This window comes from Muntiacus reevesi, chromosome 2 (assembly GCF_963930625.1).
Source record: "Muntiacus reevesi chromosome 2, mMunRee1.1, whole genome shotgun sequence".
NCBI classification, from domain to species: Eukaryota; Metazoa; Chordata; class Mammalia; order Artiodactyla; family Cervidae; genus Muntiacus; species Muntiacus reevesi.
Window position 1 is genome coordinate 261,456,029 of NC_089250.1, and position 17,785 is coordinate 261,473,813.

General features: G+C 55.0%; 1 protein-coding gene across 2 annotated transcripts; it reads left to right on the plus strand.

Moving 5' to 3' along the window:
• Positions 1 to 1,167: 1,167 nt before the first annotated feature.
• Positions 1,168 to 17,536, plus strand: MAP3K10 (mitogen-activated protein kinase kinase kinase 10). 2 transcript variants are annotated; one of them, XM_065926100.1, is made up of 11 exons: positions 1,168 to 2,752; positions 6,333 to 6,513; positions 9,492 to 9,640; positions 10,125 to 10,300; positions 10,945 to 11,191; positions 13,162 to 13,278; positions 14,845 to 15,022; positions 15,127 to 15,239; positions 15,332 to 15,368; positions 15,610 to 16,299; positions 17,072 to 17,536. In XM_065926100.1, the coding sequence occupies exons 1-11, from the start codon at positions 2,071 to 2,073 to the stop codon at positions 17,427 to 17,429; spliced, it is 2,928 nt and encodes a 975-aa protein (XP_065782172.1). In that variant the 5' UTR covers positions 1,168 to 2,070; the 3' UTR covers positions 17,430 to 17,536. The 2 variants fall into 2 exon arrangements, with proteins under 2 accessions (XP_065782172.1, XP_065782173.1); XM_065926101.1 differs by lacking the exon at positions 15,332 to 15,368 and having other exon boundaries at positions 1,169 to 2,752; positions 17,072 to 17,524.
• Positions 17,537 to 17,785: the final 249 nt, after the last annotated feature.

Genomic DNA, 17,785 nt, shown 5'->3' on the forward strand with positions numbered 1-17,785 from the left:
GGAAGATTCCCTATAGGAGGAAATGACAACCCACTCCCAGTATTCTTGCCTGGGAAATCCCCTGAACAGAGGAGTCTGGCGGGCTACATACAGTCCATGGGGTCAAAAAAAGTGGCACGGCTGAGCACATTTTTATTGGAATTCATTACTGGTTTTGTATAACTCACTATACAGTTGCATATGTTTTCAGTAAACTGTCCCTAATTCTCTTTTTTCCCATAAAGCTTTTTTATTTTTAACAGTGCACTGTTTTGCAGACCTACAGGTTTTTCAGGAAAGCATGTATCAGGTTATAGTAGAAAGACCTGTTCTCAAGAAGCTGGGGCATCTTGAGAATTACTGAGCTTGCCTCACAGGTACCCAGGAGAGCAGGTTCCCTTTTCCCTTTGAGCAGGGAACAACTTCCCAGGAGACTGTGGAGCAGTTCTCTAGGGTTCAGGTACCAGAGCCCGTCATAGTTCTCTTCTCTCCTCCCGCCAGACCCCCACACCAGTCAGGAGAGGCTTAGCGAAAAGATGCAGAATTTTGCTGCTTACAAGCTTTCGGATCTTGAGCAATTCGCCGAACCTCGGCAGGACTGTTTACCCACTCTTTAAATGGGAAGGCACGGTTTTTTAAAAATTACTGTCGTCGCGGTCGTGGTGGGTTTTCATTTTAAAATCTGCCTTTGATTGTTGCTTTATCATTTACATTTGTGACCCTGGACAACACACTTTACTTCCCTAGGCGTCATCTGTAAAATGGGGCTTTGAGAGCACTTAGTAACACCATGTGCGCGGGCACTTAGCAATAGGATGCATATTAAGCCCCAGTAAATTGAAGTTCCCATTACGGAAGGCGGGGATTCTCGAGTTGTGACTGTGGAGGCAGAGGAACCCAGAGCTGGTGGGGAAAGCAGATGTGGCGGTGATTTCCTCAGGGACACTCCACACATCCTCCCAGCCCCGTCTTCCCAGCAAAGGCTTCACAGTCAGCCCGACCCGCGAGCTTGGGGCAGCTCCCCGGGGGGCTGCCTCCCCACAGCACCGGTCCGGCGTGTAGTCCGAATGGACTACACTTCCCAGCGTGCACCTCGGGTCGGGCCCCCTAGGGGCCGTCCAGCCGCGGGGACCTCGTCCTGGCCGCGTTAGATGCTCGGGGCAGTAACCACCATTCACGCAGCTCCTACTTTTCCCTTTGCGAAGCGCGTCAGTCACCGTCAACCCCACCTTGGGCTGCGGCCCTCGAAAGGACTGTGAGGAGCGCTCGGCCCTTTCCTTCTCTCCTCCAGGCCTCCGGCCCACCGCGTCCCAGGAAGGGTACGAGGCCAGGCTTATCTACCCAGAGGATTCCTTCGGCCCCGCGTAGTCCCCACTTCGCCCCGAGGCCGGCGGTCAGGCTCTGGAGGCTGAGGGACGGGGACAGACTTCGAAACCGCGCTGCCGGAGACTACAACTCCCAGGCGGCACCGCGGCGCGGCGGCAGCGAGCACGTCACTCAGGCACCGCCGGCGGCCCCTGGAAGCGGTGCGGGCGGGGGCAGGGGCTGGGGCCAACCGGGAGGCCGGTGCTGAGGATGGGGGCCGCCCGGCCGCCCCGCGTGTGAGGAGGCCGAGGGGCGCGCCACCCCGTCCTGGGGCGGGCGCCCCCCGGAACCCCGCCAGCTCCGCCCCGCCCGGAGGTTGTGGCCCGGGATGCGGAGCCGGGGGCCGCCGGTGGAGCTGCGCGGGGTGAGAGGCGCGGGGAAGGGGGCTGCCTGCTTCCCTCACCCTCGTCCCCCACCGGCGGACCCCGGCAGGAATTCGGCAGCTGCGCGGCCAGGCCTTCTTAGCGCCCTGACGTTTAGGGGGGACAGGTGAACCCGCCGCCCTTCCCCCACCCCACCCTGCCTGGACAGCTGAATCAGGGGGCACGACCCTGCCCTTTTAAAGAGGCTTTTTCTTGCTCCTGTAGAGGGCCCCCCCGCCATGGCCCCCAGGAGTCCCCTAGAATCCGCAGGGACTGCCCCCCATCCTGGCCGCCGGGGCCCGCCCTCTGCATCTCGCGGGCAGCCTGTGTGAAGCGGCCTCCCGCAGCCCCCGGCCCCTCCCCCATGGAGGAGGAGGAGTGGGGGGCGGCCAAGGAGTGGGGCACGACCCCCGCGGGGCCCGTCTGGACCGCAGTGTTCGATTACGAGGCGGCGGGCGACGAGGAGCTGACCCTGCGGAGGGGCGACCGCGTCCAGGTGCTTTCCCAGGACTGTGCCGTGTCGGGCGACGAGGGCTGGTGGACCGGGCAGCTACCCAGCGGTCGTGTGGGCGTCTTCCCCAGCAACTACGTGGCCCTCGGCACCCCCGCCGCGCCCGCCGGCCTCCAGCTGCCCCAGGAGATTCCCTTCCACGAGCTGCAGCTAGAGGAGATCATCGGCGTAGGGGGCTTTGGCAAGGTCTATCGGGCCCTGTGGCGAGGCGAGGAGGTGGCGGTCAAGGCCGCCCGGCTGGACCCTGAACGGGACCCGGCGGTGACAGCAGAGCAGGTGCGCCAGGAGGCCCGACTCTTCGGAGCCCTGCAGCACCCCAACATCATTGCCCTCAGGGGTGCCTGCCTCAGCCCCCCACACCTCTGCCTGGTGATGGAGTATGCCAGAGGGGGCGCCCTGAGCAGGGTGCTGGCAGGGCGCCGGGTGCCCCCTCACGTGCTGGTCAACTGGGCTGTGCAGGTGGCGCGGGGCATGAACTACCTGCACAATGATGCCCCTGTTCCCATCATCCACCGGGACCTCAAGTCCATCAACAGTAAGTGGTGTCCTCCTCCAAAAACTTGCTTCCATTGAACCTTGTGAGGCCAAGCCTTGGCGGGAGGGGGACACCAGAAAATCTTGGCTGGGGCAAGAGGGGGCAGCAGTATACCTTCAGGGCTGGGTGAGACAGCCCTTGTCCCATTAAGGGAGGAAAAGGAAGCCCAGAAAGGTTGAAGACTACAGTCACAGTAGCTCTATAAAGATGTTTCCATGAACACTGTGACAGGCCCTGTGTTCCCTGCTGTGAACAGGACAGGTATAGTGCCTGCCCTCATGGCCCTGACAGTCCAGCGCTACCATAGTCCACCAGGCAGAGACAGAAAGAGCCTGACCCGGAGTCAGGATTTCTCAGCCTCAGTGCTATGGACATTTGGCACCGGAGGGTTGCAGAGGGGCTGACCTGGGTGATATAAGTTATGGAGTAGCATCCTTGGCCTCAACCCACTAGATGCCATTAGCATTCCCCACCCCCCAGTTATGAGAACCCAAAACGTTTTCAGACATTGCCAAATGTCCTCTGTAGGGCAAAATAGCCCTCAGTTGAGAACCACTTCCTGGTGTCCTCTTGGGCCTCTGTCCCAGCTAGCCAAGACAAACTGGGAAAGAGGAGGAGGAGGAGGAAGAAAAGGGATGTGGCTTATGTAAAAGCTTCCAGGCTGCCTGGCCTATCATAAGACTCTCAAAAGTTGATTGGTTGGTTGAAGGAGAACGGGGGCCAGATGGAAGGCAAGGTTCCCCAGAACTTTCATCTCGATCAACCAGCTTCTCATGATGTCAGTAAATATTGACTGAGTACCCATCACGTTGAAGTCCAGCAGGGACCAAAACAGCCATGGTTTCTGCCCTTATGGCACTCACCATCTAGGGGCGTTCATTTCCTGGGTATTTCCTGAGCACCTGTTGGGTACCAGACCCTGTCCTGACTGTTAGGACACAGCAGGGAAAGAAAAATCCTACCTTTCTGGCTCTCCCATCCTTCCTCTGCCCCATGTCACTCCCTTTCTTGTCTATGTTGATTTGTTTATTCTGTCGTTTGGTATTTACTGGATCAGATCATATACTATGAAAGAGAGGCCCATTGTGAGTGAGGCCCACATGTTCCCTGCCCTCACGTAATATGGGAGGATTTTCTCTTTGCCCTCAACCCTCACATCTCATGTTTCTGATTCATGTCAGTTCTACATCTTGAAATGTTTGACTCCACCCCACTATTTTCCTGCTAGCCCCTGGAGTAGAGGGGTGGAGTCTTTCTCACCTGCCAGGTCTGACATTCACTCAGCAGACAGCTACCACATGCCCATGGTGTGACCAGTCCTGCACCAGGGCTGGGGAATTGAACAAGACAGACAGACAGCCCCCATCCTCTTCGATGCTCATGCTCTAACTCTGAAATTCTGGGTGAGTGGAGGCAGGACTGGCAACAAGCTCCTCTTGAAGCCTGGGTCCCCTCTCAGTCCTTCCTCACTCCTGCTGATTCATAGGCTGCAGGTGGGGTATAAGAACATGCTCCCATGGCCCCAGATTTTTCTGTAGCCAAATGCCTCTTGGGCAAGGCGTCAGTGGGGCCCTTAGCCTGGCTTCCTGATTGGGCACTGGGACTGATGCATGCCTGAGACAGAGGAAACAGGGCCTCCACAGCACAGCTTCCCCCGTTTAGCCTCCCCTGAGGAACTCCTCATCTGATGTCATTCATTCATTGGTTCATTCAACTAATAATTCTGAAGCAGAATTAAGTGTCGGCACTGTCCTGGGCTCTGGGGATTACAGAAGTGAACAAGATAAGATTATCCCCCACACATGCTTATGGAAGTTGTATTTTAGTGGACAGAAATAGATGGTTGGTGTTTAAATAGATAACAAAATTTCAGAGTATCAAGGGCTCTGTAGGAAATAAAGCAGATTAAGGATGGGGCAGAGGGAGCTCTTTAGATTAGATGGTCCAGGAAGGCAACATTTGAGCAGAGACCTGAACCCAGAGGACCCAGCTTTATGAAGACCTGGGCAGGGCAAAGGTCCTAAGGTGGGGATGAAGGTGTCTTGTTGGAGGAACAGCAAGGAGACTGAAGAGGCTGGAAGAGCAGGAGTCAGGCGGAAGACGGAGATGAGGTCATAAAAGTAGATGGGCCAGATCACGTCAATCTTGAGGGGCTATGGTGAAGACTTTGGGTATTTTATTCAATGTAGTTGAAGTCATTAGAGGGTCTTAAGCAGGGGTAACGTAATTTTATATACATATATAATTATGTTATATCTATATAATGTAGATATAACATGGGCTTCCCTTGTGGCTCAGCTGGTAAAGAATCCGCCTGCAATGTGGGAGACCTGGGTTCAGTCCGTGGGTTGGGAAGATCCCCTGGAGAAAGGAATGGCTACCCACTCCAGTATTCTGGAGAATTCCATGGACTATATAGTATATATATATATATGTTATATATACATATATATATGTGTGTGCGTGTGTATATGTATATATATGTAAGTGGATTGAGTTAGGGAGTTATTTCCGGGAGTTATTTCTCCCATGCTGGGAGAAGTATAAGACCAATGGGGTGTTCCCTGTGTCACAAGGTCACACCACAAACAGGAGTTGGTGACTTGAGAAGGGAAGACTTCTAGAAGGTAGAGTCACATGCCAGAGCCTCAGTTTGCTTGTCAATAAAATGGGTTACTTGCTAGTTAATTTGTTTAAAGGGTTTAACCCTGTACCTGCCATATAATAGGCTCCTGATAAACACTGGCCATGATTGTTACTGTTGTTAGTAATCACTCTAGGCAGCAAGTAAGTTGGAACCATTCAATGTTCTTGGGGGATAGATCAGTCAGTCAGATTTTGTTATAATACTGCTGTATAACAAACCACCCCCCCCCCCCACACACACACACACCTGGCAAACTTGGTGTCTTAAAACTCAGTGTCCTTTGTTACTGCTCATACATTTGCAGGCCTGCTGGAGGTAAACTGATTTAGGTGGGGCTCATCTTCCTTGGACCAGCAGGCTAGCCAAGGCATGTTGTTGTGGTGAGGGCAGAAGGGCAAGAGGGCAAGCAGATATGAGAGGCCTGGGCTTGGAACTGGCACTGTCTCTTCTGACTCATTTTATCAGACAAGTTGAGTCACACAGACAACCCAAAGTAAAGGATGGTGAGATACACATGGCAAAGAGTGTGACGAAAAAAAGAGTAGAACTGGGGCCACGAAGGCCCCATAGCAGGTGACAAGGGAAAGGAAAACCATCCCCTCCTGCTCATGTCTGCAGTTACCACTTCTGGGGTGGTTGGGAATCTGAACGTAGACCAAGGAGAACCAAGGCCATAGCTACCAACCTTTCACTGAACTCCTGGGAGCCCAGGTTAGACTCAGGAGGCTCCCCAACCCTTCATGGGAGGCTAAGGCAGCGATTAGACCAGGGGGAAAGGGTTCATGGTCTTCTGGCCTGGAAAGGAGCTACTGCAGAAGGGGGTGACCCACGGTGACAGAGAACAAATAGGAGATTCCAGGTGAGGTGGGGCTAGGACACAGGTCTACAGCTAAGCAGATCTAGGATGACCCCCCCTTTCTTTCCACCCTGCAGTCCTCATCCTGGAGGCCATAGAGAACCACAACCTCGCAGACACGGTGCTCAAGATCACGGACTTTGGCCTCGCCCGCGAGTGGCACAAGACCACCAAAATGAGCGCTGCGGGGACGTACGCCTGGATGGCCCCGGAGGTTATCCGTCTCTCCCTCTTCTCCAAAAGCAGTGACGTCTGGAGGTGCTGACGGTGGGGTGGGGGACAGGGAGGGGAGGCCACCTGGGAGTGGAGGAGGGAGGAAGGGGGAGAAGGGCAGCGTGGGAGGGACCGGCTGCCACAGCCGCTGGGAGCTGGGATCCAGCAAAGGGGCTGCTGGCAAGGTCAGACCAGCAGACAAGCACCAAAGCAGGTGCCTGCTCTGCTGGCAGAAGTGGTATAGAGACAGGCTGTCAGCACCAAAGATCCTCAAGACACCGTCCATGACATGGCCCCCACTCCTCAGACAGGAAACCGAGACCTTTATAGGTAGCCATTCATTCATTCATTCATCCAACTGCCCTGGGCTCAGGGGATATAGCAACATATAAAAACAGACCCAGTTCCTGCCCACAGGAATGATACATACATACACGGGCTTCCCTAACGGTTCAGTGGGTAAAGAATTCTTTGCAATGCAGGAGACACAGGAGACATGGGTTCAGTCCCTGGGTCAGGAAGATCCCCTGGAGGAAGGCATGGCAACCCACTCCAGTATTCTTGCCTGGAGAATCCCATGGACTGAGAAGTCTGCCTGGCTGCAGTCCAAAGGGTCACAGAGAGTCAGACACGACTGAGCAACTTTCACCTCACTTTCACATACATACATGTGAAGCTGAAAAGGCTGTTTTTAAGTTAAGAAAATTGTAAAATAATTTTTAAAAGATAATAAGTTAATAATAAGTTAATCCACCAGATAAAGGACTAGACAGTATTACGAGCTAAGAAGCTAACTGAAAAGCTCTCTGCAGTCTGGAGATGACTTTGGGGAAGGTTTTTATGAGAAGTGGCACTCGAGCCCGGTTCTGAATGATGAGAAGGAGCCAGTCATGCTGAGTTTAGGGAAAGAAGCTTCCCAGGCAGGGGGAGCAGCTGCCACAAAGGAAATACTGAGGTGAGAATGAGCATGACATGTTCCAGAAAAGGACACATGGCTGGAGCAGAGCAGGCAGGGAGGAAAGTCAAGGGAAATAACGGAGGAAAGAGAGAGCCGAGGGCTCCGCAGAGAAGGGAGCAGACTCCAGGTTTATTCCAAGTGCACCGGAAAGCCATTGGAGGCATTTGTGAATGACACAATCTGATGGAGCATCACAGAGGCTCCCTCGGCTGATGGACTTCAGGGGACAGGAGTGGGGGCAGGAGGCCAAAGAGGCGGCTCTTTGTCACCTGCAAGACCTGGTGACAGCAGAAACTCGGCCTTCTCTTGGGGGGAAGCCAAACCCAGGTCAGTCCCCAGCTGAGGCTCCAGATGGACCAAGCAGCAAAGTCATGGTCCTGGGGCAGACAGATCAGACAGGAAGTCTCAAATAGAGCAGCGCAGCCCTTGGGGGGAAGTTTAGTCTTGCTTCACATAAGGCATTCATTTATGATCCCAAACATTTATAGAAGCCATATTTCAGTGACAACAGAAAACCCAAAATAAAAATAATATGGATGCTTTTGCTCTCATGTAAAAGCCCAGGCCTGATACACTATTAGGAATTCAGAGTCCTATTTTAGGGTTTTTAATGGGGGTGTCATTGACATTGGGCAATCAAAACATCCCCACAAGTTTCCAGAGATGTAGAAGAGGTAGAGGGGGTGGGGTCTGGCCACCAACACTTAAAATCCACTGTTATCTTCCTCCACCTTGTATGGCCACTATTCCCAAGTCTACTTCATGGTCCAGGATGGCTGCTTGAGCTCCAGCTTTTATTGTCTATATTCCAACCAGTAGGAAGGAGAAAAGAGGAGAGGGGACTCCTTCCCTTTAAGGAGACTTTTTGGAAATTAGTTGCACACTACACACTTCCATATCCCACTGGCCAGAACCCTTGCCATATGGGCATTCTTTGATGCAAAAGAGGATGGAAAATTATTTCAGGCAGCATTCCTCCAGCTCAAATTTACCAGAGCTGTCACTGAGAAAGGAGCTCCATGAGGGCAGGGCCTGTGTCTATCTTACTCGGGTACCTGGAATAGTGCCTCGCACACAGCAGACATTTAATAAGTGTATGTTGAATGAATGCATGCCTAGATATGGGGGAGCATGGGGATCCACTACGTGTTAGGCATTACGTAAAACACCCATCAGGATCCAGAAGGAGCATAGTTTACTGGAGCAGATGAATGTGCAGGTGACAGTAGCATGGTGATGCATGCTCTGAAATTGTGTAGCCACCAAGGACGCTGTTGTGGGCTTCAGGTGGCCCTGAGTGCAGTGTGGCTCCACCACTTACAAGCTGTGTGACCTTAAGCAAACAATTTAACCTCTCTGAGCCTGCACCCACTCACTGGATAAAATAGGGGTCTTATCCAGTGCCTTCTGCCTTACAGGACTCAAGTAATGCAGGCCTGGAGTAAGTGCTCTGTAAATGTTAAATAGTGTTAACTTGTATTTAGAGGTAAGTGCAGCGGGTTCAATGGAAATGTAGTGAAGGGGCCTCTGACCCGGATTTGGAGGCTGTGGAATCAAGGAAGCCTTGTTGGTTAGAGAGGGCACCTGAGTTGTGACTTGAAAGGCAGTTAGGCAAAGGGGAAGGGTGTTCTCAGCCAAGGGAACAACATGTGCAAAGGCCAGAGGTTAGGAAAAACAGGATTTGTTCAACTGTTGAGCATGGCTGCGAGATGCAGCTGGGGTTGGTACAGGGCCAGGAGTGTTTAGAGGGGGAAGCTGTGGGGGTCAGCAAGGTCAGGGCTAAGAAGGGTGGGTTTGCCCAGTGGGCATGGGGAACCCACCGAAGGTTTTCAGGCAGGGGAGCGGAGGAAAGAGGGGCAGAGCAAAGGAGAGACACCAGAGGACCAACCCCACCACATCTGTTTGAGATCAGGCTGTGGAAGTCAAAGCCAGTTCTTGTGGCCTCACTGGCCGGGGCTGGATGCTGGGGGGCGGAAGGCCCACCACGGGACTGGAGGCAGGGCTGGGGTGTAGGTGAGGATGAGGGTGGGCTGTGGCATCACCACTCCCTCTCCCCCACCTGCAGCTTCGGGGTACTGCTCTGGGAGCTGCTGACGGGTGAGGTCCCCTACCGTGAAATCGACGCCTTGGCCGTGGCATATGGCGTGGCTATGAACAAGCTGACTCTGCCCATTCCCTCCACATGCCCCGAGCCCTTTGCCCGCCTACTGGAGGGTGAGCCAGGGCCCCGTGGAAGAGGGTAGGCTCTGCTTGGGGTGGCAAGGAGCCCTCAGGCCCAGACCTCACCCCTTCACACCCATCCATTCCGTTGGGCCCAAGAATGAGGGAGAAGGGGCTGGAACCATGGGACCATGATCAGTCTCCCCTATGGTTGGCCCCGTGGCCTCCAAGCCTTTGTTCTGGCCAGGCAGGCCCACAGCACTTGAGGGCAGCCTATTAGGATTCACTGGCCCTGGGATTCCTCCCCGACCCTTGATTCTACCACCTGTCAGGGAACAGGTCCCTGAGTTTCTCTCCCCAGGGTTTCACCAAGTGAAATGCTGCCGGGAACGTGGCTTTGAATTCCTTCCCCCGGGCTCCATGGGAGCTATTTGTCCACAGTCCCTTAAAGTCCTGCCTCCACTGAGCAGGCTGATGCCCCAGAGCATGGCCATTGACATCTCCACTCCCACTGCTGTCCTCCCCACCCCCACCCCAGAATGCTGGGACCCAGACCCCCACGGGCGGCCAGATTTTGGCAGCATCTTGAAGCAACTTGAAGTCATCGAACAGTCAGCCCTGTTCCAGATGCCGCTGGAGTCTTTTCACTCACTGCAGGAAGACTGGAAGCTAGAGATTCAGCACATGTTCGATGACCTCCGGACCAAGGAGAAGGTGAAGGCAGGGGTGAGGTGGGAGGGATGGAGCAAGGTGCCTGAATCCTGATGCCGTGGATGAGGCAGAGACCCTTCCCCTGAGCCTGGGGATCTTCGGGTCCCATTCAGGGTGAAGGGAGCCTTTTTCACATGTTAAGGAAAGACAGCCTCCTGTTGGCAGACTGATCAGAAAAAGACACCCTACCCTGAAGTACTTACAGGTGACACCACATGAGGTCTAGAAATTGGCTTTAAAATCCTACAGCAAAAGTGAGAGGGGGAGGGGAGCAGGAAGGTGATGCGTTAAAAAAGATTTGTAAAGTAACTGTCGAAGTCGGATGGATGGTGGGTGCATCAGATGCACTTTTCTCTCTCCGCTTTTGTGGATGTTTTCCAAATTGAAAACTTTAAAAATTAAAAATCAAAGAGAAAGAGGAAAAAAAAGAAAAAGAAGAAAGAAAAGCCAGCCCTTTCTTTGAGCCAACACAGCCTCCTGCCCTCGCCCCCAACCCCGGGTAGTGAAGCGTAAGTTGGATTGTGCCCCAATTTGCCCCACAGCAGGACGGCCTGTGCGGGACACCAACCAGGCCCAGCAGCCCCGGAACCAGCCCCGGGGGCAGGATAGCTCCGGCCCTCTGCCCAAGCCGCCCGTCTCCTCCCCAGGAGCTCCGGAGCCGTGAGGAGGAGCTGCTGCGGGCGGCGCAGGAGCAGCGCTTCCAGGAGGAGCAGCTGCGGCGGCGTGAACAAGAGCTGGCGGAGCGCGAGATGGACATTGTGGAGCGGGAGCTGCACCTGCTCATGTGCCAGCTGAGCCAGGAGAAGCCCCGGGTCCGCAAACGCAAGGGCAACTTCAAGCGCAGCCGCCTGCTCAAGCTGCGGGAAGGCGGCAGCCACATCAGCCTGCCCTCCGGTACCCGCCCACGCCCCTTCAGCAGCCCCGAGAGGCCGCTGGGAGCAGCGCTAACCCAGGGGTCATCTCTTCCTTTTATTTCTTTACTTTTCAAGCCTTTTAAAATTATTATTACTAAATATATCACAACTACAGAAAATGACCCCCCCGAAAACTGTATAGCTTAATGCATTAATAGAATCTCCCAGGAGAGTAGAGAGACCCTACAGTCATTCCAGATGCCTGCACACGCCCCCTCCAAACAATCCCCCTGCCACTTCGTAAGAGTAAACACCTGCCTTGACTTTCAGGGCCATCACTTCCTTACTTTTCCTCGTAGTTTTGCCTCCCAGCTATTTGTTTAATATCCTTTTAAGTCTTCTTTGTCCTCCTTGCCTCATTTATCCCAGAGCATTTCCCATAGTCTGGATTTTGCTGCTTGCAGCTCCCTGGTATCTCTTAACATGTCCCTCTGTCCTCTGAATTTCCTATCAATTGGTATTAGGTTAAAACATGTGAAATTGCTGGTGTTCAGCCATTTTTGACCTACAGAAACAGAAGTTTTACATGGTTCAACCTAAGAGTTGGATCTCAAGGATCAGTTTTAAGTTCAGGTTTGATTTTTTTTTTTTTTTTGAAGACTGTCTTCTAGGTAGCGTCAGAAGGCACTTCATGCTGATATTCTCTCTGTTACAAGAGATGTTACAAGCCCTAGAACAGTGCCTGGAATAACACCAGCCAACAGAAATACAATGCAGGCTGCATGTGTCATTTTACATTTTCTGGTAGCCATATGAAAAAAAGGGGGGGGGTGGGAAACAGGTGAAATTAACTTTAATAGTGTATTAGTGTATTTTGTTTAGCCCAATATTCACGTGTAGTCATTACAAGAACAATTTTAAATAAGATATTTTACCTTCTTTTTTTCCCCACACTAAACCTTTGAAATCCAATGTTCGTTTTATGAGCTTCCCAGGTGGCACTGAAAGTGAAAGTTGCTCAGCCATGTCTGGCTCTTTGTGACCTCCTGGACTATACAGTCCATAGAATTCTCCAGACCAGAATACTGCAGTGGGTAGTCTTTCCCTTCTCCAGGTTAGTCTTCCCAACCCAGGGATCGAATCCAGGTCTTCCACATTGCAGGCAGATTCTTTACCAGCTGAGCCACCAGGGAAGCCAGGTGGCACTAGTCATGAAGAACTCACCTACCTGCCAGTGCAGGAGATGTACGAGTTGCAGGTGTGATCCCTGGGTCGGGTAGCTCCCCTGGAGGAGGGCATGGCCACCCACTCCAGTATTCTTGCCTGGAGAATCCCCATAGACAGAGGAGCCTGGCAGGCTACAGTCCATGGGGTCTCAGAGTCAGAACTGAAGTGACTTCACTTAGGCACACATGTTCATTTTATATTCTTAGTGCATCTCAATCTGGGCTCTAAATTGTCCTCAAAAATTCTTGACCTATGTTTAGGCTTCATAAAATGTGCAATTGAAAGAGCAGATTCACATACCAAAGTTGTTCCGAACATACTTAAATGTTTCCAATGACTGAACTGTTTTTAAAAGTAAACTTAAATTACTTACAACTAAATAACTAAAGGTAACACTCTCCAGTTCCTTGGTTGCACAAGCCACATTTCAAGTGCTCACTTTCCATGTGTGACTAACAGCTGCCGTATTGGACACTCAAGCCTAGATCCTCGGGGCAGCGGCTCTCAAACCTGAGTGAGCAGCAGAGGTAACTTGAGTACTGTTACACTGCAGTTGGATTGCTGCACCTCACCCCCACAGTTCCTGATTCAGGGAGGGCATCAAGAATCTGCATTTCCAAGAGGTTTCCACTTGATATCGATGCTGCTCGTCTGGGAACACATTTTAAGAACCACTGCATTAAGGAATGCAAAATGGTGGCATTCCTTCTATCTTCCTTCAAAGGGAACTTCTCTTTGGCTACTCATGGAACCCTGTGCTTAGGAAAGTCTTTCTTTTTGCAGGCTTTGAACATAAGATCACAGTCCAGGCCTCTCCAACCCTGGACAAGCGGAAAGGATCAGATGGGGCCAGCCCACCCGCAAGCCCCAGCATCATTCCCCGGCTGAGGGCAATTCGCTGTGAGTATTTCCCAAGGCCCTGAGCAGTCAGTGAACAGACTTCCCTGAGCACATACCTGGCACCAAGCCAGAGCAACATCAGGGGGGCAGGCAGGTAGGATCCCCCTCCCTCATTATCACTGGGGGAAACAGACAACAAGTAAACAAGCTGGTGAGCAGGGTAACTTCCTGTAGTGGTACGCACTCTAAAGGAAATCAGGGAAGGGAATAAAACAGAAGGGTTGCTGTTTTTAAATCACGAAGAAAGATTGTCAGAGAAGCCGAGGTTTAAGTAGGGACCTGCGTGGTCAGGAGGGGTGACACATGCAGAGATCTGAAGGAACAGTGTCCCTGGCAGAGGGAACAGCAAAGGCGGAAGCCCAGAGGCAGGAACAAGTATGCTGATTATCAGCTGGGAAGGCCAACTTGGATGAAGTAGGAAGAATAGGGAGAGCAGTGAATTTATGGTCAAGGGTTCACCAGGAGAGGATTGCCCTGGGCCTTAAGAGAGGGGATAAGGAATCTGGATTTTATCTGAAATCTGAGGGGGAACCTCTAGAGGGCTGTGAGCAAGGCAGGGATGGAGTAAATTTGACCTTTTCCCTCTGACTGCCATTAGGAGTAGGGATTGTAGGCAGGCAGGAGTCAAGGTGGGAGACAGGTGAGATGGGGTGCTGGGCCAGGGCGGGGGCCTTGAATGGGGCAGATGGCCTGTCAGCCGCATGGCAGAGGTACAGTGCTCGCTGAGGAGGTGAAGGATTCCCAGTCAGCTTCCCCAGTCCATTCTGCTCCATCATTCACCCCTGGCCTTGCCCCACACACCATCCTCGACACACTGCTGTTTGGGCACCTGCTTTGTACCCAGAGGTCATTCTCCTGGGTGGACATAGAGACAAATAATGACCGAACCATGGTGGTCAGGATGTTCAACGTGTGATAGGAACAGAGGAGAGAGAACAGTCGACTCTGTAGGGGACAGACTGTTCCGGAACACTCCACAGGGACTTGGCATCTGCTCTTCCCTCTGCCTTGTGTCCACCTGACTCCCTCCCTCACCTCCTTCAAGTCTCTGCTCAGATCCCTCCTTCTCACACACCTGACCATCCCTAACTCCCCGAGCCCCCTACCAGCTTTCCACACCCCACACTGCTAATCACCTTCTAGCTCCCGACCCAGATGACAACCTAGGGTGACTCCTGTTGATCGTCTGTCCTCAGCCCCTAAAATGTAAATTCTTCCAGGGCCAGGGCAGGGTGTCTGGTCTACTCTTTTCACTGCTATCTTCTCAGCACCTCCCATAGGGCTTGGCACGTAGGCGGTGCTAGTAAACATTTGGGAATGAAGGTATGACTGAAGGGTTAACTGGGGAGGGGTGACCGGTGATGACACTGAGGAAGCCAGGACATCGTTCCAACAGCCGTGGGGAGCTACGTGAGGATGGCTAGCAGGGAAGGGTCGTGATTGGAGTCAGAATCCCAGCTCCCTTGGGCTTCCAGGTGGAGGGTGAGACCAAGGCGGGGAGAGTAAGGCTGGAGATCAACTGGGACAGGCTGAGACCCGGTGACCAAGTGGCTTCTCTGGGCCCAGTGACCCCCGTGGATGGTGGTGGCTGTAGCACCAGTGGCAGCAGCAGTGGCGGCAGTGGGACGTGGGGCCGCAGCAGCGGACCCCCAAAGAAGGAAGAACTGGTCGGGGGCAAGAAGAAGGGCCGGACCTGGGGGCCCAGCTCCACACTGCAGAAGGAACGCGCTGGCGGAGAGGAGAGGTACAGGCCGCATGGAGCCCCCCCCACGCCCTGCGCCTCTCTCCTAGGCCCTTGGCAGCCAGGAAGCCTGTGACTGGCCCCCCAATCTCTGGTGCCCCCTGCAGGCTGAAGGCCCTGGGAGAAGGAAGCAAACAGTGGTCATCGAGTGCCCCCAACCTGGGCAAGTCCCCCAAACACACGCCCATCGCCCCCGGCTTCGCCAGCCTCAATGAGATGGGTAAGGGGGTGAGGGTGCCTTTAAAAGGGAGGGGAGGGACATTCCCTGGAAAGGGGAACATAGCCCAAGACCAAGGGCTGACCATTCCCCAGGGTTGCACGGAGGGAGCCGGATTTCACTGGCCAGAGGGTAGGACGCATTCCTGGAATGGGAGACAGCTGGTCCCTGGGTGGTGGGGGTCATTCCCAAGGGGAGGGGGGTTGGGGGAGAAATACTCAAGAACCACGCTTAGTGGGACTTGGTGATCTTGTTGGTGCGGTCACTGGGGCCATCCCTTGCCTCCAAGTCCCGGGGTGGGGGATGGGCCAAAGGGCCCGGGGCCCAGAGTTAAGTGAGCCAGAGGCCAGTGACGGCCCTCTCCCGGTTGCAGAGGAGTTCGCGGAGGCGGACGGAGGCAACAGCGTGCCCCCGTCCCCCTACACCACCCCGTCCTACCTCACGGTGCCGCTGCCCACCCAGCCCTCCCCGGGGGCGCGGGCGCCATGGGAGCCGAGTCCGCCCGCGCCGCCTGCCCGGCCCGGGCACGGCTCCCGGCGGCGTTGCGAGCTCGCGCTGCTGGGCTGCGCCACGCTGCTGGGCGCCGTGGGCCTGGGTGCCGACGTGGCCGAGGCGCGCGCGGCGGACGGCGAGGAACAGCGGCGCTGGCTCGACGGCCTCTTCTTCCCCCGCGGCGGCCGCTTCCCGCGGGGCCTCAGCCCGACCGGGCGCTCCCCCGGCCGCCGCGACGACGCGGCCCCGGGCCCGGGCCTGGCGCCCTCCGCCACCCTCGTGTCACTGTCGTCGGTGTCCGACTGCAACTCCACGCGTTCGCTGCTGCGCTCCGACAGCGACGAGGCTGCGCCGGCCGCGCCCTCCCCGCCACCCTCCCCACCCGCGCCCCCACCCAGCACCAACCCCCTGGTGGACCTGGAGCTGGAGAGTTTCAAGAAGGACCCCCGGCAGTCACTCACGCCCACCCACGTCACGGCCGCGCGCGCTGTGAGCCGCGGGCACCGGAGGACGCCATCGGATGGGGCGCTGGGGCAGCGGGGGGCGCCAGAGCCCACGGGCCCCGGCCCTGGTGAGTGAGGCTCCACGTGCTCCGGGTGCAGAAAACGGCCCATCTCCCTTGCTCCCACCAAAGCTCTATGTCCCAGCCCAGCAAGGACACCCTGGACGCGGAGTCCTCTTGTTTAGCGTGGGGAGAGTCAGTGTCTCCATGGCTCCCACTGCTTCAAAAGGCTTTGTGGATCCCTGGGTAACTGAGATGCAGAATGAAGCAGGAGTAGGAACTCTTAACGCCTACAGGGGCCAGGCACGTGACGTTAATGGCAACGATCACTAGTGCTAACACCATGTGTTGGGTACCCGTTCTTTATAGTTTATTAACACGACAAAGATGATTAGAACAGAAAGGAACTAAGGACCTCCTATCAGGCACTGTGCTACTTGTTCTACAATTACTGTATTTAATCCTCGTCTGTGTAGCCAAGGTGCTGAAATCCCCATTCACAGACAGCAACATGCCCAAGGTGTCTCTGTGGGTCCTGGTGAACCTGCCCAGTGTTGGAGAGGTGGGAGGGATGAGGGCTTTGTCTGGAGTACTAGCAAGGAGATGGGCTCTGAAAGATAAAGGGCTGCCCAGAGTCGCACCCAGACAAGTGAGCAGTTAGGAGTGGGGGGCAGGTGGGGGTGGTAAGGTAAAGGTCCAAACCCTGCTGGACAGCAGGCCCAACAAAATCAGATTTTTTTGTCAAGAGAAGTCCAATTCCAATCTTCATGTAAATGCTCCTGCCTTTTAAACACCACCCTCTGGCCCACCCCACTCACTTCCTCCGATCCTCTCTTACCAGGCCCTCGAGATGCCCTGGACTTCCCCCGCTTGCCCGACCCCCAGGCCCTGTTCCCCACCCGTCGTCGGCCCCCCGAGTTCCCAGGCCGCCCCACCACCCTGACCTTCGCCCCAAGGCCCCGGCCAGCCGCCAGCCGCCCCCGCCTGGACCCCTGGAAACTGGTCTCCTTCGGCCAGACGGTCAGCATCTCGCCTCCCAGCAGGCCGGACACTCCAGAGAGCCCGGGGCCCCCCAGCATGCAGCCCACGCTGCTCGACATGGACATGGAGGGGCAGAGCCAGGACAGCACAGTGCCCCTGTGCGGGGCCCACGGCTCCCGCTGAGGCCTGCCTGCCGCCGCCCGCCTGGGCAGCCATGAATGTAGCGCCCCAGGCCCCGCCCCAGCCCACCATGCCGCACGGCAGGGGAGGCCCTGGGCAGGATACTCACTATTTATTGGGGGAGGGGGGAGGGAGGGCACTTAATTTATTCCTTTGTACCCCAGGGGGTGGGGCCCTGTGCCTGCCCTGCGGTGGGGGGAGGGTGGGCAGCGGCACTCAGGGACAGGGCGTCATAGGGGATTTGGCACAAGATGCAGCATTAAAGGTAACCCCTGCCCCTACCACGTTTGGCTGTGTGTCTTTCCCTGGCCCAGGCCCTAGATCATCCCCAGTGGCACAGCACCCCCCATCCTCCGTCCCGGGCCTCTCTGGTCAGTCCAGGGAGTGTAGCCTA

Excerpts from the sequence above, each read along its gene's own strand:
- MAP3K10 (XM_065926100.1), top strand. The coding sequence starts at position 2,071 with ATGGAGGAGGAGGAGTGGGGGGCGGCCAAGGAGTGGGGCACGACCCCC. Across the intron at positions 6,514-9,491 it reads AAAAGCAGTGACGTCTGGAG|CTTCGGGGTACTGCTCTGGG; the intron begins GTGCTGACGGTG and ends CCCCACCTGCAG. Across the intron at positions 16,300-17,071 it reads GCCCACGGGCCCCGGCCCTG|GCCCTCGAGATGCCCTGGAC; the intron begins GTGAGTGAGGCT and ends CTCTCTTACCAG.